Genomic DNA, 22,119 nt, shown 5'->3' on the forward strand with positions numbered 1-22,119 from the left:
CACAGCAGTTGGTAGGGAGCAAAATGCAGACACACAGGCAGGTGGTGGATTAAGATAAAGGCTTTATCAATAAATCAGGCAGGGTCTGGTACACAGAAAGGCAGTCAGCGTTGCAGAGGTACAGGCAGGTGATAAGCAGAGGCGTCATCAAAAACAGGCAGGAGGAGGGCGTGGCCTAACAGAGAGGAGAGGCTGTGAGACAAGAGAAGGCTGTGACAGGTGGACAAGGAGGTGACAAACAAAACTGGGAGTGGCCAACAGAGCTGAGAAGGTGATGGACAAGAGTGGAGTGATCTGAGGGCGTGACTGTGATCCAAATGAAACGGGATGTGAAAATATGAGAACAGAGACACAGAAGAGCAGTGACAAGGTGGACATGACAAATGATACTAAAATATCCAAGACGGCATAGAGACTAAACATGAACAGAATCAGGTTGGAGAACAAGAAAATCAGGAGCTAAAACTAGAACTGACATGAATAATATAACTGAAGACAAATGTGGTAAATCTGACAAATAAACTTAGTGACACAAGTAATCAAATGCAATCAAAAACAGTGGATCAAAACTAAACTAAACCAGAACGGAACTCAACATGTGACTGAAGTGTGATGAACAGAAAACAAGCAGCTGTGACAAAAGTGAAATAACCAGACTGTCAAAAAAGCAGACAAAAGGAAATCAATAAAAAGACTGACAAAAAACATAATGGGTGAGGACTGAGCAGGGGCAAGACCTGACAAAAACGATCTTTAATCATTAAAATTGATGAGGGAATAAAAAGGTCAGTGTGTTGTGAAACCTAAAGTCTCCTCGCGGTTTCTTCAGAAGCGCCTGACTGAGTTTGAAACGTTCTGATTTCTTCATTATGATCAGTCAAAATCAAAACATTCTTCACAGTACTGAAAAAGTTCTACTTTTTAAATTCAAGGTGGAAACAAATCTCTGCAACATGAATTTAAAAACATGGAATAAACATCACTCCTTTAATGTGGCAATCTAAATACTTTATGACATCACAAGTGGAGTCAGAGGACAGGAGAACATCTACGTTCTAATAGGCAAGTGGTGTGTGTGTGTGTAACTTTGATCTCAGACAAGCTGGGGAGAGCTGACATTTGGCGTTTGGTGTGTTTATGTATTTTGGGTCAAGGATGAACGCCGCCAGAACCGAATGTTGATAGGACTAATATTTTTGGAGAAACTATGAATATTAGCTAACAACAGTGAATAGTGGACATTGATCATTAGATTCTGGACTCACACATCATTCCAACTCATTATAGAAACTTTGCATAATTTATTACCACCTTTGAAAAATGTCAGCTACCCATTTTATAAACACGACCCAATCTAGAGCCCATGGATCCTCACAGACAACACACTAGTATGACATAATACAGGAAATTTGTCTGGAGCAGGTCATCGTGAGCATGCACAAAGGAGACAAGTGAGGGAAGCCACCAAGACACCAACTCAGAATCAGACAAAATCGGCAACAAAAATCTGAAAATTGCAACAACAATCTGATATAAAAGTCAGAAAATCAGGAATAAAAATCAGAAATAAAATCTGAAAATTAGAAACAAAAATCAGAAAATCTGCAACAACAATCAGAAGATGTGAAGGAAAAAAAATCAGAAAATCAGCAACAAAAATCAGAAAACAACAATCTGAAACAAAAGTCAGAAAATCAGGAACAAAAATCAGAAATAAAATCCAAAAATTAAAAACAAAAATCAGAAAATCTGCAACAACAATCAGAAGATGTGAAGGGAAAAAAAAAAATCAGAAAATCAGCAACAAAAATCAGAAAACAACAATCTGAAACAAAAGTCAGAAAATCAGGAACAAAAATCAGAACTAAAATCCAAAAATTCAAAACAAAAATCAGAAAATTTGTAACAACAATCTAAAACAAAAATCAGAAAATCAGGAACAATCTTTGATGTATTTATCATTTACATTTTGTTAGCTGCTGTTTTAAGCCCACAGGGTTGTGCACTTATCGTCATCATCATCGTCTTCATCACGTCTCCATCATGTCTCCATCATGTCTCCATCACATCTTCTTGTCACGTCATCTTCTGCTTCATTGTGTCTCACCTTATTTTCCCATGATCCTCTGGGCTCCTGCTCCGCGGCTCCACCAGCTCCCAAACACTAAAGAGGTAAAGGCGACGGGTTTTCTGTTTCTCTGTAGCAGATTACGTAGAAACGTTGACGTTTGTGAGCTGCTGTGAACAAAATACAAAACCTGGTGAGACGGATGAAACCCAAAAATAGCCCGTTACCGTCGTCATCCAGGGGAGGGGGTGGGGCCAAGAAAGGTCACATTTGGATCAAATGCTGCCAGCTCAGGTGTCAACACAATAGCATGTTCTGGTTTTGGCCCATGTATGGAGCTGCTGACCTGACACCTTAGACACGAGGTCCAAGAAACCCAACACTGTAAAAATAGAAACTTTGAATTGAATTACTGAGTTTCATATTTATTTGGTATCATTATTGTAACGATTTGATATTCAGGATATCGTCTTCACGTTGAGACTGTGTAAACTAAAGGTGTGTCCTGTGTGTCACAGCTGTTTAACACCAAAGCCCAGAGTCTCCTCCTGATGACCTCGGTGGCCATGCCGGTGTTCAGCAAGAAGAAGGAGACGGTCCGTTTTCAAGCGAAACACACACCTGGAGGTTTTAATGGTGTTTCATTCATGCTGCAGAACTGAATTTGACTGTGTTGCCCATCTCTCCAGCTGTCCCATGGGATCCTGCTGGGTGTGGTCGGATCCGACATTCCACTGAGGGAAGTGATGAAGCTGGCGCCGAGATACATCGTGAGTTTGTCACAGCACATCAAAAAGTTTGACTTATCAAGATTAAAATGTTAAAATTATTATAGATAGATCAATAGATTGATCAATGGATCAATCAATGGATCACTGGATTGATGATTTTATCTGTGAATATCATCCATCCATCCATGGATGGATGGATGTGTGTGTGTTTCCCCTCTTTAGCTTGGAGCACACGGCTACGCCTTCCTCATCACTAACAATGGATACATTCTGGCCCATCCTGACCTTCGACCTTTGGTGAGACAAGTTGACATTTCACATTCCACACCACTAGGTGTCATCTTCTCAATGTTTTCAGGTTCATGGGTGAGTTCCTGGCCTGTTGAACTGTTTTGAGGTTCCCGGGGGAGTTCCTGGCCTGTTAATGTTTTTTGAGGTTCACAGGGGAGTTCCTGGCCCATTGATATGTTTTGAGGTTGCTGGGGGACTTCCTGGCCCATTGATGTGTTTTGAGGTTGTCGGGGGAGTTCCTGGCCCGTTGATGTGTTCTGACGTTCACTGGGGAGTGTCTGGCCCAGTGCTGTTTTTTGAGGTTCCTGGGGGAGTTGCTGGCCCATTGATGTGTTTTGAGGTTGCTGGGGGACTTCCTGGCCCATTGATGTGTTTTGAGGTTGCCGTGTGAGTTCCTGGCTCGTTGATGTGTTTAGAGGTTGCTGGGGGAGTTCCTGGCTCGTTGATGTGTTTAGAGGTTTCCGGGGGAGTTCCTGGCCCATTGATGTGTTTTGAGGTTGCCGTGTGAGTTCCTGGCCTGTTGATGTGTTTTGAGGTTGCCGGGGGAGTTCCTGGCTCGTTGATGTGTTTAGAGGTTTCCGGGGGAGTTCCTGGCCCATTGATGTGTTTTGAGGTTGTCTGGGGAGTTCCTGGCTCGTTGATGTGTTTAGAGGTTGCCGGGGGAATTCCTGGCCCGTTGATGTGTTTTGAGGTTCCCGAGTGAGTTCCTGGCCCGTTGATGTGTTTTGAGGTTCCCGAGTGAGTTCCTGGCCCATTGATGTGTTTTGAGGTTGCTGGGGGAGTTCCTGGCCTCTTGATGTGTTTTGAGGTTCCTGGGGGAGTTCCTGGTTCCAGCTGTCTCATGCTGTGACAACCCAGGTGTATGAATGTCAACATGATTCGATGATATTTTTAAAATCATTCAGTCACTTCCTTCAGCTTGTTCAGTCCTTTCATATCAGCTCATTAAGTCCTTTCATATCAACTCGTTAAGTCCTTTCTTATTAACTCATAAAGGCCTTCCTTATCTGTTTAAGCCTTTTCCTATCAGCTCATTAAGTCCTTTCATGTCAGCTCTTTAAGTCCTTATCCGTTTGTTCAGTCCTTTCATATCAACTCGTTAAGTCCTTTCATATCAACTTGTTAAGTCCTTTCTTATCCATTTAAGTCCTTTCCTATCGGTTCATTAAGTCCTTTCATATCAGCTTGTTAATTCATTTCTTATCATATTAAGTCCTTTCATATTGGCTCATTAAGTCCTTTCTTACAGTGACGTGCGGTCAGGGGAGGCAGGTGATGCTGTGCCTCACCTGTCATCATGGAAAGAAAAAAATGTAAAATTAAAAAATAAATTAAATGCTTATGTTTATCCAGTGGTTTGTATTATAAAGTTATTTTCCTTTTACCTTCACCAGTTTTAGATGATTTTTATATTCAAAATTGCTGAATTTTCCCATTTGCCGTTCAGATACTGAGCAGAGATGTGCGGTGAGGCAGCAGCCAGCCAAGCCTCACCTTGGATTGTTCAATCACTGGACTATCTGCTGACATGCTGTGCAGTCAGACTGTCTCACTGTCTCTCTGTATGTCTTCATTAAAATGGACAAACACTTTGGCTGTATGAACTTAAATTCTATAGTTTAGCTGATGTACATAATGTACAGTGTTTTTTGTCAACAGCTGTATGTGTGTGTAATATGTTTCGTGTGCTGAGCGATCAGAAAAGGGCTGCAAAAACGCACCAAGTGAGGCACGCAGTTCTCCTGCCTCATGTTAGGGGGCACTAGTGAGCCCAGAGATTCTTCTTGCAGCAATTCCTCAGCTGCAGAATAAGTGGCAGCAAACTACTTTCAGAATGGAGGATTACAGATCCCAACTGAAACAATAATCTAAACTGGACTTTCAGTCGAAGCAGGAGGTAATAAATAAAGGATGACCAAAGACCGGAACTGAAAGGTTTGTTTCAGACAACAGAAGAGCTGCTCTTTTCAAATAGAGTGGGACACACTAAAGTCTGACTGTGTGGACATCCAGCAAGAAACTGCCTTTTCTGCTTTTCCTGCCTTCTTTTCTCAACTTCTGACTGTCTGGACTCAGATGGAATATTGTGACCTGAAGAATTTTCTCATCAAACAGGAGCGGTCGACCGCTCACATTCAAAACCAGACAAGTCTCCAAACATACAGTCAGAACAGGACTGATGAAGGATGACTTTCTTCTCTGGCAGTGATCTCCACTAAGACAGAGAGACTTTAAAACTGAAGGAAGATAAGGAAAACTTCTACAAACAAGTCATTAATGTTTTTGTTCAGAAGGAGCGGCACATGGTTTTCATTTATAAGTAAAGTTAAGACCATAATAATGTTTTTTTTATTAAATGTGCTTTTTGTGTGCTACAGTTTGTATATGTAAAGAATGCTGATATGAGATTTTAAACAACCGGTTAACTGCTGCCAATCACACATTGAATAAGCTACTCTGTGGGGTTCATATGTTTGTAAATCTGATTGTGATGAAGTCAGTGCCTCACCAGCCATCAACCTCACTGCACGTCACTGCTTTCTTATCAGCTTGTTAAGTCTTTTCTTATATTCTTGTTAAGTCCTTTCCTAACGGCTCATTAAGTCCTTTCATATCAGCTCGTTAAGTCCTTCCATATTAAGTAATTAATTCCTTTCTTATCAGCTTGTTAAGTCCTTTCATATTGGCTCATTAAGTCCTTTCATATTGGCTCATTAAGTCCTTTCATATTGGCTCATTAAGTCCTTTCATATCGGCTCATTAAGTCCTTTAATATCATCTTATTAAATCCTTTCATATGAAATCATTAAGTCCTTTCTTATCATCTCGTTAAGTCATTTTATATCAACTCATTAAGTCCTTTCTTATCAACTCATTAAGTCCTCTCTTATCAGCTCATGTCCTGTCTTCAAACAGTCTTTGTTGTATTAATGAGTGCAGGACCTAACGAGTGCCTCGTCTGTCTCACAGTATAAAGACGGAAAGAAACTGAAGCTAAAGCCAAACTACAACAGTGTGGATCTGTCCGAGGTGGAGTGGGAGGATGCGGACGAGAAGGTAGCTCCGCCCACACGCTGACTTCACCTTAAACTCAAAGTGCAAACAAATTATTAAAGAGTGAGATAATGTAAATAAAATGATACAATGAAAAACAAGACACCTATGAAGGTCTTACAGGCTTTTGTGGCTGTGATTGGAGAGATTTTTGTCTGTTGCTTCATCGGTCACAGATTGTCACAGATCTGTACTTTATCAGGGAGCACACAAACAACCAAAGACACAGAAGTGTGAAAGTCTTTTCAGAGGTCAGTTTTCTCCCTTTGGTGCCAGTCCCAAATCCTGACACTTGGGACAGCACACAGGTGACAAACCTTCTGCCAAAACCCCAAAACGCTGTGAGTCTGAGACGTGGATGGTGAGGGCGGTGCAGCAGCCCAGTGAGGACACTGAGATGGATGTGGACCTTCAAAGCTGGACAGAAGACAAAATGAGAAAATCAGAGAATTATGGAATTATCCAGGAAAGAGGACTGAGATGGTTTGGACATGTGAGGAGATGATATGATGAAGATGATGGAGAAAAAGAGAGATGCAGAAGAGAAAGAGGGAAAGACAGCAGGTACAAGACCAAGAAAATCCATCAGAACCATCGATCCACATAAACATGGGACCAATGGACGAGAACTAAGTCTCTTCATGTCTCAGTGGGCAGGGTTTCAGGAAGGAATCCTGGATGAAAATATGGATGAAGGTGATTCTGGATGGAAAGCTGTTGTAATCTGGATCAGATCTGATCTGAATGAGACTTTGATTTAAAGATGTTGTTTGTGGTTTGGCAGCTGAGGACGGCCATGGTGAAGGGCGAGACGGGCAGCCTGACGCTCAATGTCCGAGCGTCCGTGGACGAAGGGGTGAGGCGTCCATTTCACTTAACTTCACCAAACATCACTGACTTTTTATAAAATGCATCTTTGATCCTGCTGAACACTCAAAAAAAAAAAACCCACAAAGAATCAAAGATTCCGTCAAAAGAAATGTTGATTTGATTTATGCAGCAACAGGTTTAATTCAAAATGAAATTCTCAGAATAAGCTGAAATTTTCAGGATGGATCCAGGAAAACGTGTCAAATCTCAAACTAAAAATCCTTGAAAATCTCTCATGTGGCTTTTTCAGAATCCAAGATGGCGTCCAAAATGGTTGGAATTTCAATTATTATTATTATTTTATTTTTTTTTACCCATTTTTGCTTCTGAAAAGGTTAAAAACATCATTTAGGTGACTAAATATATGTATTCAGGTATTGGAAATTTTGGAAACAAAACTGGGGGTCCTATTGGGTTAGGGTTAACCCTAACCTTATATTTGAAGATACAGGCTGTTGGAATACCTGCTGGGCATTGCTGCCTGACGCACTTCCACCAGTGCATTCTATGCAAGTGTGCTCCCCCATACACCTATGGGCAGGAACGGGTCATCAGCTGGGGACCACCAGTCATCGATGTTTCGCTCCTTTAACCCCAGTACATCTCTTGGTGGCGGAGCGATGGCAGGTGTCTTCACCTGCCACCCCCTGCTGATGCCCTAGGTGTTCTGCCCCCACCCCCTACCTCTCCTCCTTAGCCATAGCCAGAAGCTGCCCTTCTCCACCACCTCTGCTAGCTCCTTGATGGCTTTGTGGCTCCCTGCCCCTGTGCAGCCAGTGTCTCGCAACAGACGAACTGTTGAGGAGCCCACAAAGCCCCTACACCCCACCTCAATGGGGCATGTAATGGCTTTCCAGCCAGCCTCCTGACACTCCACCACCAGGTCAGCGTACTTGGAACGCTTATGTTCATTAGCAGCCTCCATCCCCTGTTCCCACGGGACAGTTAGTTCTACCAGCAGGATGGTCTTGTGTGGGACTGACCACAAGATCAGGTCTGGCCGGAGCGATGTTTCCACTATCTCCCTGGGAAACTGGAGCTGCCTCCCCAGATCAACCCTCATAGTCCACTCACCACCGGGTGAGAGGAATCTTGATGTTACTCTCTGGTGGGTGAGTTTGGGGTTCTCCCCAGCTCTTACAAAAGGGATGGGAGGTCTCGCTGGGACAGGAGGTTTGCTCTTGACCCGTTGTCTGCATGCCTCTGCCACCTCTGCTAGCTTTTTCAGCACCAGGTCATGCCGCCACCTGTAGCGGCCTTGAGATAGTGCGGTCTTGCAGCCTGAGAGGATATGCTGGAGGCCTGCATTGATGGTGTTGCACAGGGGGCAGCTTTCTTCCGTACCAAACCATAAGTGGAGGTTTCGGGGACAAGGCAGGGTGTCGTAGATGGCCCTGATAAGGAAGCTGAGTCTGGCCTGGGGGATCTTCCACAGGTCAGCCCATGACATGGGTCTTTCTGTGACGCCTTCCCAAGTCATCCAGCCTCCTTGACGGCTTTGAGCCACCACTTTGACATGTAGCCGGTCTTGCTCCGTCCTTGCCACCTCTGCCACCACCATGGCTCTTCTTTGTTCCTTGGAGGCCTTGGACCAGAAGATGGGGGGCCTCGCCTCTGCCCAACCCTGCTCGACCCTCCTAGACTCGTCCAATGACCTCCCAGTGTTTCAACCTGCTGACGGCCATGTCAACCTCCTCCTGGGCTTTCCACTTCCTCCCTGTTCGCACTTGATAGCCAGCTGCTCTCACTAGCTGGTCAGTGGAATCCCTTAGCTCCAGCACCAGTCAGGCCTTTTCCTGCCTGTATCCCTGGCTGATGGATTGAAAAGGCAGTTGCAGCGTGTTCCTCCCGAATAGCCCCTCGTCCGAAAGGCATCTCGGCAGTCCCAGCCACTTCTTGATGTACAGGTTTGCTAATCTGTCCATCTTATCTGCCACTGACGAGGGGACTTCACACATTTTCAGCGGCCACATCACCCTGGGATACAGCATGAGTTGGTAGATCCATACTTTGTATTGCCAGGGAGCTGGCTCTTGCTGATCCTTGCCAAGCCATCGGCAAGCTGCTTCCTCACTGCATCCCCCATCTGCTTGTCGGAGAGGTCTACCATATAGGTCCGCCCGAGGCTGCGGACGGGTTGGCTAGCCAGCAACGGGATCTCCTCGCCACCTGCGACAAAGATGGTATGGTCGCTCCTGACCCCTTTCCTTAGGGACAGGCTACGTGACTTCGCAGGTTTGATTTTCATTCTTGCCCAGCCCACAAGCTCGTCGATCCACTTCAGCAGTCTCGCCGTGCATGCTGCTGTCTGGAGGATGGTGGTGACATCGTTCATATAGCCTCTCACTGGTGGCAGCCTTTGTCCAGATGGTAATTTCACCCCTCCCACCATCTTCCTTGCCCCTGTGAGGATGATCTCAAAGGCTGTAACGAACAGGATGGGGGAGATTGAACATCCCATGGCAATACCAACTTCCTGTCATTGCCAGCTTGTGATGAAATGTTGATGGGTACAGCAAGATTCCATCACAAGCTGGTTAACCCTAACCTTATATATATATATATATATATATATATATATATATATATATATATATATATAATCATCCAGGTGGTCACTGGTGAACTTCAAATGGGCCTGGGGCCTCGTGTTCAAAGCGTGCTTACGCACAAAAACATGGAGTACTTCCGTCCCATCCCAACGTTCAGATGTATCCAAAGTGAAATGACCGTGGAAATGTGCGGTGCGTCACACACAAATCCTGCCTGGCGTGCGCACATTTCCACAGCTGTTCTTTTGCCAACATGTAGAGGTGATGCTGGGAACCATTAATTGTGTGAAAACATCAGAGTGATGTGCACATCAGACACACACTGATGAACAATTAACACACCCACTTGTTTGAAATTATATGGGTGGATATAAAAACATGCGCAAAGTGATGCATAAAATGGCACTAACAGTGGCTGCGTTAGCGTTGTTAGAGGACCTTACAAATGGTGTAATCTGATGTGAGCGAGTATTCAGGGACCATGAGGATTTACTTCTGAATGACGATAATTGGCTCATAAAGCGATTCCGATTACCAAGGTTTCACACAGAACTGGCCCAGAGTGCAATAGAGCGAGGAGCCAGGGGTTGCCTGTGCCCACACAGGTGCTGACCACACTGGGCTTCCTGGCATTCCAGGGGCATTTTTCAATTTCAGTTTTATTTTCATTTATATAGTGCCAAATCACAACAAGGTTGCTTCAAGGCGCTTCACACAAGTAAGGTCTAACCTTACTAACCCCCAGAGCAACAGTGGTAAGAAAAACTCCCTCTGAGGAAGAAACCTCAAGCAGACCAGACTTAAAGGGGTGACCCTCTGCTTGGGCCATGATACAGACATAAATTACAAAACAGTTCACAAAACAAATATACAGGAAATGTTGCCGTGCACAGGGCGGTTTCCAGAACAGATACCACACCCATCTCTGGATGGAGCTGCACCTCAAACAGAGGGAAAAGAAAAAAAAGCTGAATCAAGCATCAGAAAGACAACAAATACAGTATAATTTGTCAGCATTAAGCAACAAAAAAACAAGAAATACTAAGGTGATCACCACTAGCCCTAAGCTTCACTAACAGACTCAGACTTTAGATAAAGTTGAGGCCGCCGCATGCTCCGTTTCCTAATAAAATGAATTTAAAAGAGTAAAAAGCATAGTAACATACTATGCCAGTATGCTGGCCATACGAAAGGGAAAATAAGTGTGTCTTAAGTCTGGACTTGAAAGTCTCCACAGAATCTGACTATTTTATTGATGCAGGGAGATCATTCCACAGAACAGGAGCATGATAAGAGAAAGCTCTATGACCCGCAGACTTCTTATTCACCCAAGGGACACAAAGTAGTCCTGCACCCTGAGAACGCAAAGCCCAGGCCGGTACGTAGGGTTTAATCAGGTCAGCTAGGTAGGGAGGTGCCAGTCCGTGAACAGTTTTATAGGCTAGTAACAGAACCTTAAAATCTGATCTCACAGGGACAGGAAGCCAGTGAAGAGACGCCAAAATGGGTGTAATGTGGTAAAACTTTCTGCTTCGTGTTAAAAGTCTGGCAGCAGCATTTTGAACCAACTGGAGAGCCCTAAGGATGGAATGTGGTAAAACAGAAAATAGAACATTGCAGTAGTCCAATCTGGAAGAGACAAACGCATGAATCAGGGTCTCAGCATCAGTCATAGACAGGATGGGAAAAATCTTTGCATATTTCGCAGGTGGAAGAAAGCAGTCCTCGTAATATCTATAATGTGGAGGTCAAAGGACAACGTAGGATCAAAAATTACCCCAAGGTTCCTCACTTTGTCAGTGTGATGTATGACACACGAGCCTAGGCTAAGTGTTAACTGGTCAAATTGATGCCGATGTCTCACTGGACCAAGAACCATCATTTCAGTCTTATCAGAGTTTAAAAGCAGGAAGTTGTTAGACATCCAGCTTCTCAGTGATGTAAGGCAATCTTCTAAGGATTTTATGTGGATGAGATTACCAGCAGTTACCGGCATGTATAAGTGAGTATCATCAGCATAGCAGTGAAAGGTAATCCCAAAACACCGCAGTATGTGCCCAAGGGGTGCAGAACTGCAGAACTGCAAGCAGAAGATCATTCACCACTTTAGTGAGAGCCGTCTCTGTGGAATGATATTTTCTAAAAGTAGACTGCAGTGGCTCAAGATTATTCTCAGTAAGATAGTCCACGAGCTGCTGTGAAACCACCTTTTCCCGAATTTTAGAGTAAAATGATAGATTTGATATCGGCCAATAGTTTTTCAATACACTAGGGTCAAGATTAGGTTTATTAAGTAATGGTTTAATCACTGCAGATTTGAAACATTTAGGAACAGATCCAGAAGTTAATGAGAGATTAATAATTTCCTGCAGAATCGGCCCAAGAGTGGACCACAGGTCCTTAAACAGTCCTTAAACATAAATACATACACACACACACACACACACACACACACATACACACATACACACACATATATATATATATATATATATATATATATATATATATATATATATATATATATATATATATACGAGGTCTATTAGAAAAGTATCCGACCTTATTATTTTTTTCAAAAACCATATGGATTTGAATCACGTGTGATTACATCAGACATGCTTGAACCCTCGTGGGCATGCAAGAGTTTTTTCACGCCTGTCGGTTACGTCATTCGCCTGTGGGCAGTTTTTGAGTGAGGAGTCGCCCACCCTCTCGTCGATTTTTTCATTGTTTAGGAATGGCTCAGAGACTGCTGCTTTGTTTGATCAAAATTTTTTCAAAACTGTAAGGCACAACTGAGTGGACACCATTCGATAAATTCAGCTGGTTTTCTGTAAAAATTTTAACAGCTGATGAGAGATTTTGGTCTGGTAGTGTCGCCGTAAGGATGGCCCACGGCACCTGACGGCGATCTGCGCTTCGAGGCGGCAGCGTCTCACCGTTTCAAGTTGAAAACTTCCACATTTCAGGCTCTGTTGACCCAGTAAGTCATCAGAGAACAGAGAACTTTCAGAAGAAGTCGGCATGAGGAGTTTATTCGGACATTCCATTGTTAACGGACATTTTGTAATGAAAGAACGTGCGGGCAGAGTCGCATGTCGGGCCGGACCCGACCACGGGGGGTCGCGACAGGAAAAACACCTCCGTTGGAAACCTTAACGGGCAAGTTGGAACATGCCCAAGCTGTTAAACAATTTCTCAGTTATTCACTTGTTGAAAGCCATCAAAAGCCGCCTGAATTTTACAAATGGTTTTCAACACGAAGGTGTTTTTCCTGTCACGGCGCACACAGATTTGCCGAGTCGTCACGGAAACGACTCGGCGAATTTGCGCGCACGTCTTTCATTAAAAAATGTCCTTAAACAGTGGAATGTCCGCATAAAGTCCTCATGCCGGCCTCTTCTGAATCTTCTCTGTTCTCTCACGACGTCCTGGGTGAATTAAGCCTTAAATTAGGATGTTTTCAGCTCGAAACAGGCCGACGACGGCGCCTTGAAGCGCTGCACGACATCCCGCTCCGTGGGAAGTCCTTACACCGACAGAAACACCCTATAATCTCTCATCAGCCATTAAACTTTTCACCGAAAACCAGCTTAATTTCTCGAATAGTGTCCACTCGGATATTCCTCACAGGTCCAGAAAAAATGTTGATAAAGCAACGCGCGCCGTCTCGAGCAGCGTGTGAAACAAAGGAATTCAGCCGAGAGGGCGGGACCACATCTCACTCAAGGCCTGCCCACAAGGAAATGACGTCACCGACACGCGTGAAAAAACTCACGCATGCGCACGAGGGTTCAAGCATGATTGGTGTAATCGCACGTCATTCAAATCCATATAGTTTTTTTAAAAATAAAAAGGTAGGATAGTTTTCTAAAAGACCTCATATATATATGAGAGAGAGAGAGAGAGAGAGAGAGTGTTCGCTATGCACAGCAATCAACAATGCACACACACACACACAGTCAGCCTTATATATTAGACTAGCTGAGTTCCCCGTTCTACACACGGGTAATAGAGCTGAGATTTATCCATGTCATTGTATATTTCATGTCCCCTTAGTTAAGGTCATAAGTGTAGAGGGACTGGAATGCCAACTCAAGATCTCATTCCATTGAGTTCTGTTTGTGAGTTAGCGACCCCGAGATTTCAGCCACTCAGCTGTGAGAGTTGGGTTAATTAATGCCCGGTAGTCTGCCAGAAATAACAGCAGTTGCGCTTTTAAAGTACAGTTTCTGGGTGTTTTCTTGCTTTATCTGCCGTGGCTTCAGCAAGTTTTCCCCTCAAAGTATGTTCAAAGTGTAGCTTGAATGAAGTGCTTGTTGATTTTAAATCGTATTCAGGACAAAACTTGATAATATTATTGATAAGAGCATACAGACGGTCAACAACTGTGATGGAAAATCACGATCAGTAATCATTAATTATTCATAAAACATCTATAAAAATACAATAAAAGCACACATCATTAATCATTTAAAAAAGCATCATAGTCACTTATCATTAACCACTTTTCCGGGTTCGGGTCGCGGGGGCAACAGCTCCAGCAGGGGTCCCCAGACTTCCCTTTCCCGTGCCACATTGACCACCTCTGATTGGGGGATCCCTAGGCGTTACCAGGCCAGCATGGAGATATAATCTCTCCACCTAGTCCTGGGTCTAGGGAGGCGCCTTGGAAGGCGCCCAGGAGGCATCCTTACCAGATGCCCGAACCACCTCAGCTGGCTCCTTTCAATGCAAAGGAGCAGCGACTCTACTCCGAGCTCCCCACAGATGACCAAACTTCTCACCCTATCTCTAAGGGAGATACCAGCCACCCTCCTGAGGAAGCCCATTTCGGCCGCTTGTACCCGCGATCTAGTTCTTTCGGTCATGACCCAACCCTCATGACCATAGGTGAGAGTAGGAACGAAGATTGACCAGTAGATCGAGAGCTTCGCCTTTTGGGTCCGCTCCCTTTTCGTCACAACAGTATGGTAGAGCGAATGCAACACCGCCCCTGCTGCGCCGATTCTCTGGCCAGTCTCACGCTCCATCATCTCCTAACTCGTGAACAAGACCCCGAGGTACTTGAACTCCTTCATTTGGAGTAGGCAATCCATCGGTTTCCTGCTGAGAACCATGGCCTCAGATTTAGAGGTGTTGATCCTCATCCCAGCTGCTTCACACTCGGCTGTGAACCGATCCAGTGAGTGTTGGAGGTCACCGGCTGCTGAAGCCAACAGGACCACATCATCTGCAAAAAGCAGCGATGAGACCCTGAGCCCACCAACCGGAAATCCTCCTCCCCCCTACTACGTCTTGATATCCTGTCCATGAATATCACAAACAGGATTGGTGACAAGGCCCAGCCCTGGCGGAGGCCAACCTCCACCGGAAACGAGTCCGACTTACTGCCGAGCACCTGAACACAGCTCTCGAGTACAGAGATTGGGTAGCCCTGAGAAGGGACCCCCTCACTCCATACTCCTGCAGCACTTCTCACAGTATCTCCCGGGGTACCCAATCATACGCCTTCTCCAAGTCCAAAAAACACATGTAGACTGGGTGGGTATACTCCCAGGCACCCTCCAGGATCCTTAAGAGAGTAAAGAGCTGGTCGGTTGTTCCACGACCAGGACAGATCCCGCATTGTTCCTCTTCAATCAGAGGTTCAACTATAGGTTGAACCCTCCTTTCCAGCGCCCTGGAGTAGACTTTACCAGGGAGGCTGAGTAGTGTGATGCCCCTGTAGTTGGCACACACTCTTTGGTCCCCCTTTTTAAATATGGAGACCACCACCCCAGTTTCCACTCCTTTGGCACTGTCCCAAACCTCAACGCAATGTTGAAGAGACATCTCATCCAAGACAATCCCTCCACACCCAGAGCCTTCAGCATTTCTGGACAGATCTCATCAACCCCTGGGGCCTTGCCACTGCGGACTTGTTTGACTACCTCAGTGACTTCCACCAGGGAAACTGATGAAAATCCTCCATCAGCTTCCAGCTCTGCCCGTATTATAGAGGGCACCAGAAGGACTCCTTCAGTCAGACGGCTTCCCTGACCACTGGTGTCTACCACGGTGTTTGAGGGTTGCCGCCCCTTGAGGCACCTAAGACCTTCAGGCCACAGCTCCCCACTGCAGCTTCAGCAATGAAAGCTTTGAACATTGCCCATTCTGGTTCAATGCCCCCAACGTCCACAGGGATGTTTGAGAAACTCTGCCTGAGGTGTGAGTTGAAGAACTGTCAGACAGTGAGCTCCTCCAGATGTTCCCAGTTCACCCGCACTATCCGTTTGGGCTTACCAGGGTTGTCCAAAGTCCTCCCCCACCCTCAGATCCAATTCAACACCAGATGGTGATCAGTTGACAGCTCTGCCCCTCTATTCACCCGAGTGTCCAGAACATGCGGCCTCAAATCAGATGATACGATCACAAAATCGATCATCAATTTTTGGCCTAGGGTACTCTGGTACCATGTACACTTATGAGCATCCTTATGTTCGAACATGGTGTTCATTATGGACAGTCCATGACTAGCACAGAAGTCCAGTAACAAACGACCATTTGGGTTTAGATCAGGGAGGCCATTCCTCCCAATCACACCTCTCCAGGTGTGTCTGTCATTGCTCACGTGTGCGTTGAAGTCCCCAGCAAAACAGTGGAATCCCCTACCGGATCCCCATACGGGACTCCATTCAGGGATTCCAAGAAGGCCGAATACTCCAAAATGCTGTTCGGTGCATATGCACAAACAGTCAGAGTTTTCCCCCCACCACCCGAAGACGCAGTGAGGCGATCCTCTCGTCTACTGGAGTAAACTCCAACGTAGCGGCACTCAGCCGGGGACAAGTGAGTATCCCCACACACGCATGGCGCCTCACTCCCTGGGCAACCCCAGAGAAGAATAACGTCCAACCCCTATCAAGGAGAGTGGTTCCGGAGCCAAGGCAGTGCGTGGACGTGAGACCCACCAGATCTAACTGGTATTGCTCCACCTCCCGCACAATCTCCAGCTCCTTCCCCCATAGCAAGGTGATGTTCCACACCCCCAGAGCTAGCCCCTGCTGCCCAGGTCTGCTCTGTCGAGGCCCTCAACTTTCACTGCCACACAAAAAAGGACAGCGCACCCAACACCAGCGGTTTCCCCTGTGGGTGGTGAGCCCACAGGGTGGAGATGGAAAGTCCATGTTGCTTTTTTGGGCTGTGCTCGACTGGGCTCCGTGGCAAGCCTAGCCACCAGGTGCTCGGTGACGGGCCCTACATCCGGGCCTTGCTCCAGATGAGGGCCCCGGGCTTCCTCCGGGCCGGGTCACGTTTCCTCTGCCTCGTTCTGTCATGATGCCTTGTGAACCATTCGCCTGAGACCAATTTGTCTGGAGCTTCATAGCGGCACACAAACCTCTCCACCACGATAAGGTGATGGTTCCCGGAGAGGGAACCATCACCATCATAGTAAAACTCATAAATATAACCTTATAAAACTCATAAATAGCACAGTAAAAGTCATCAAACACCATAATAAAATCGCCAATCAATAAAAATCAAACACCGTAAAATAATTATAGTATTTTTTTTTAAGTAATCACACTTGGAGCATTTACCACAGATGAGGAAGGCTGTTCCACAAAGTTACAACTCAGTTTGAAAAAAATATCTGCACCTTTGCACCTCAAAAATGTGAGTGACCTCTCAAACATAAATAAACTCTCTCTCTCTCTCTCTCTCTCTCTCTCTCTCTCTCTCTCTCTCTCTCTCTCTCTCTCTCTCTCTCTATATATATATATATATATATATACACACACACACACACACACACACACACACACACACACACACACACACACACATATATATGTGTGTGTGTGTATTGGGGTGGAGATTTTAGTCAGTCCAACGGCAACTTGCAGAGATGTGGGCAATATCAGAAGGTTGTCGGCCTCACTGCACCAATTTCTCTTTTTTCCCAGGATTTTAAAGAAATATTGGCTGGCATCAATCTTGAAGATCCTGATATTATTCCAGAAGAACCAAAACTCAAAATTACAACCCCGATTCCAATGAAGTTGGAACATTGTGTAAAATGTAAATAAAAACAGAATACAATGATTTGCAAGTCCTCTTCAACCTATATTCAATTGAATACACCACAAAGACAAGATATTTAATGTTCAAACTGATAAACTGTATTGTTTTTGTGCAGATATTTGCTCATTTTGAAATGGATGCCTGCAACACGTTTCAGAAAAGCTGGGACAGTGGCCACAAAAGACTGGGAAAGTTGATGAATGCTCAAAGAACACCTGTTTGGAAACAGGTGAGTGTCATGATTGGGTATAAAAGGAGCATCCCCAAAAGGCTCAGCCATTCACAAGCAAAGATGGGGTGAGGATCACCACTTTGTGAACAACTGTGTGAAAAAATAGTCCAACAGTTTAAGAACAATTTTTCTCAATGTTCAGTTGCAAGAAATTTAGGGATTCCATCATCTACAGTCCATAATATAATCAGAAGATTCAGAGAATCTGGAGAACTTTCTGCACGTAAGAAGCAAGGCCAAAAACCAACATTGAATGCCCGTGACCTTCAATCCCTCAGGCGGCACTCCATTAAAAACTGACATCATTGTGTAAAGGATCTTACTCAGGAACTCAGGCTCAGGAACACTTTGGAAAACCATTGACAGTTAACACAGTTCATCGCTACATCTACAAGTGCAAGTTAAAACTCTACCATGCAAAGTGAAAGCCAAACATCAACAACATCTAGAAATGCCGCCGCCTTCTCTGGGCCTGAGCTCATTTGAAATGGACAGACAAAGTGGAAAAGTGTGCTGTGGTCTGATGAGTCCACATTTCAAACTGTTTTTGGAAATCGAGGACGTCGTGTCCTCCGGACAAAAGAGGAAAAAGACCATCCAGATTATTACCTGGCCTACCTGCAGTCCAGACCTGTCACCCATTGAAAATGTGTGGCGCATTATGAAGCGCAAAATACGGAGACCCGGACTGTTGAACAACTGAAGTCGTACATCAAGCAAGAATGGGAAAGAATTCCACCTACAAAGCTTCAACAATTAGTGTCCTCAGTTCCCAAACGCTTATTGAGTGTTGTTAGAAGGAAAGGTGATGTAACACAGTGGGAAACATACCACTGTCCCAGCTTTTTAGAAACGTGTTGCAGGCATCCATTTCAAAATGAGCAAATATTTGCACAAAAACAATAAAGTTTATCAGTTTGAACATTAAATATCTTGTCTTTGTGGTGTATTCAATTGAATATAGGTTGAAGAGGATTTACAAATCATTGCATTCTGTTTTATTTACATTTTACACAACGTCCCAACTTCATTGGAATTGGGGTTGTATTTCAATATCATTGAGGTATCACACAGTCAAGATGATGAAATATGCATCATTTATTTCAGTCCACACAAATCAAAGAACATATGAGAGGCATCATGAAGTACTGGACACCTGCCTTCAGTTTCTATCAAGCTGCCAAATGTTTGGAAAAATCACCAGCAAGGTTGTATGATTTAAATTTACATAAAAGTTTTGTAGTTTCAGAACTGCACACATTGCTTGAGAAGCATCTGAGCCCCTGCATCATCAAAACGTCTGTAATCATTTACATGGGGACACCAATGAAATAAAGTACAAATTGAACAGAGAGCAATAAGATCTTAATAAATGAAAATAAGTAGCAACTGTATCCCTGTAGAAGTGTAGAGGACAACAAATTTAGTAACAAGTTTCAGAGAAGCGAAACAACAATAAATACAGTAGCACCGAGAATCAGACTATAAAATAATGAAGTAGATGGTAATATCACATTAAAAAAAACAATAAAAGGGTGGCGTTCCTCTTCCCTTAGCTGACTGAATGAAATTTACTGTCTTAAAACTTGCCTTGTTGCTAATCGACTGCAAGATCTATATTTTATATAAGGTATATTTCATCTGAATAGTTCCTGACATGTGGGATACGTGGATTATATCTTGATTTTTGTTTCCACACCTTTGCAGCACCGACAAAGCATTTTCATTTTGAGAGCAGAGTGACTCTGAACGGTAATCGCGGCAGCTACAAAATGTAAGGCTCTGTAAATTATTCACATTGATTGATCAATATATATGTTTATTTTTCACCTTATTTTGTGATGTTTGATATCGTCGGTTCCCAGCAAAATATTGGAGTTTATAATACCTGTGAGCGAAGCGCTGGTTGCAGAGCAAAAGACTGGTGTTCCATCTCTCTACTTCTATGGTTAAGGTGTAATAATTTACGTTGTATTGTGTGTATGTTGTCATCATTAATTTTCACAGAGCAATTTGTAACATTCATGAGAGTCAATGAATGATGATAAAAGGTGACAGCAAAAGGTGCAACGCTCTGACAGCCACACACAGCAGCTCCATTTTAAATGAAAAAATGCTTGGCTTAAAACTCGCACATGTTCGCTGGCCATTCGGATTGTAATCAAAGTGTACCCTAGCCAGTCGCCACTACGTAGTAAGTAAAGTGTGATGCTGCTACCTGACCTGAGTACCACGTGAACTGTGAAAATAAGGGCACCAGTGAGCGGGTCATGACCTAATATATAAACCGACTGTGTGTGTGTGTGTGCATGTACACTTTCAACCTAAGGGCCCCAGTGATCACAAATGCCACAAATCAGAAAATTTTATTTCTTTCAGAAAAATTCTTTGCCACTAAAATCATACTATAACACCAGAAACAGTAAGTCCCTTCGGCTGCTCCCTTGTTTGCACTCGGGGTCGCCACAGTAAATCCGAGGTGGATCTGCATGTTGAATTGGCACAGGTTTTACACCGGATGCCCTACCTGACGCAATTCCACATTACATGGAAAAATGTGGCACGGGTGGGATTTGAACCCGGAACCTTCTGCACTGAAACCAAGCGCATTAACCACTTGGCCACCTATAACACCAGAAATAAATATCACAATTTGAAAGAGCTGATGAGCATCTATGTGGAAATACAGAGGGCCAAATCTGCTCCAAAGCCCTGGATTTTTTGTTGTTTTTTTTTCTTTTTACAGTTTTCAGCCATTTATAAACTGACAAATACACAACTGTAGGTCTTCTGTTATAGCAGTTACAGACATTTCTTACCACAGAACACCTCCTGAAAGTTTCATGCATTTAGCACGAGTAGCTCAAAAGTTACGACTTATTGAATGTAGCGTTTGTTTCTGTTCTGCTCGTTTTTACAGTAAAATCAGTGCCGTGCCCCATTTTTAAAGCTGCGATACCTCAAGAACAATAAAGAAGTTTTCTGTGGTGCTTATTAGAAATAATAAAATATAAAAGATGGTGGGTAAATCTGGTGATTTGTCCAGATGTGACCGTAAAGATCAGAGTTTCCAGGTGACCATGGTCAACGTTACACCATTAAAAAAAATCATAGTCACATGACATGAGTGGTTGCTGCTGGCAAGTCACAATGTCACAATGTGGTGCCATCTAGTGGTGGATGACTGTATTTGAAACAGGAACTTTGTGGCCAACAGCGTCTGAATAAGTGAAGTGCGCAACGCATCGGCGCATGCGTGGGTCAAACGGGTCAAACATTCCAGCTACCAAACTCACACCGCTCCCACTGAATTTCTTATACAGTAGCATTAGCGGACTGTAAAATTTAAGGCTTACAGGGATTGTTTCAAAGGCTTTAAGTGACACATACAATAATGACAGGGGCGCATTGTGCTGTTTACAAATGCTCAAACAGAATTTATAGGCTTGAAAGTTGGCTGAAAACACACGATTGCAAAGCTCCGCCGAGTCCACACAAAGACAAAGAAGAAGAAATGTGGTTGTAAACCTCTGTTCATGCTACACAATTTCCTCACAGAAAAGAAAGATCCAGACGGACGTAAAAGACGGACTAAAATTGTAAGTTTCTTGCACACATTTATTTTGTCAATATCCTGAAACTGTGCCGAATTATAATGTGGCTGATGATGCTGTTTTTGTGCATCAGCTTATGACTGTAATGTCACGCCATGAATGACGTGGCTCGTAATATTGTAAAATTGACATGTTCTATAAACAAATTGCATGCATGCACATACGAGGTCTGTTAGAAAACTATCTGACCTTTTTATTTTTTGCAAAAACTATATGGATTTGAATCATGTGCGCTTGCATCAGCCAAGCTTGAACCTTCGCGCACGTGTGAGTTTTTTCACGCCTGTCAGTTGCGTCATTTGCCTGTGAGCAGGCTTTGAGTGAGCAGTGGTCCACCCCCTCGTCGGATTTTTATTGTGAGGAAAATATCTGAACGATTTGGAGCTTTGCTGCATCAAATTTTTCCAGAAACTGTGAGAGACAGCCAGGTGGAAACCATTCGGAAGATTCAGACGGCTTTCAGGGACGATTCTATAGCGATCACACAGATTAAGGAGTGTTACAACCGGTTTAAAGACGGTGCACAATGGCGGAGGGCGCGCCGCGCTCCGAGTGGCGATCGACAGACTGAAACGACCAGATCATTTCCAAAGTGAACGCTGTGTTGATCCGGGACATCGTCTGACTACTACAGAAA

At 44.2% G+C, this 22,119-nt stretch overlaps 1 protein-coding gene across 1 annotated transcript in view; it reads left to right on the forward strand.

Moving 5' to 3' along the window:
• The window catches only part of LOC117516367 (voltage-dependent calcium channel subunit alpha-2/delta-4-like), a 159,734-nt gene that overhangs the window by 32,439 nt on the left and 105,176 nt on the right, over positions 1-22,119 (forward strand). Inside the window, exons 14-19 of the mRNA XM_034177332.1 lie at positions 2,155-2,172; positions 2,587-2,664; positions 2,758-2,838; positions 3,022-3,096; positions 6,061-6,147; positions 6,929-7,000. Coding sequence (XP_034033223.1) covers positions 2,155-2,172; positions 2,587-2,664; positions 2,758-2,838; positions 3,022-3,096; positions 6,061-6,147; positions 6,929-7,000 — 411 coding nt within the window. The remainder of the gene's footprint in view (positions 1-2,154; positions 2,173-2,586; positions 2,665-2,757; positions 2,839-3,021; positions 3,097-6,060; positions 6,148-6,928; positions 7,001-22,119) is intronic.

The sequence above is a fragment of the Thalassophryne amazonica genome, chromosome 8 (genome assembly GCF_902500255.1).
Source record: "Thalassophryne amazonica chromosome 8, fThaAma1.1, whole genome shotgun sequence".
NCBI classification, from domain to species: domain Eukaryota; kingdom Metazoa; phylum Chordata; class Actinopteri; order Batrachoidiformes; family Batrachoididae; genus Thalassophryne; species Thalassophryne amazonica.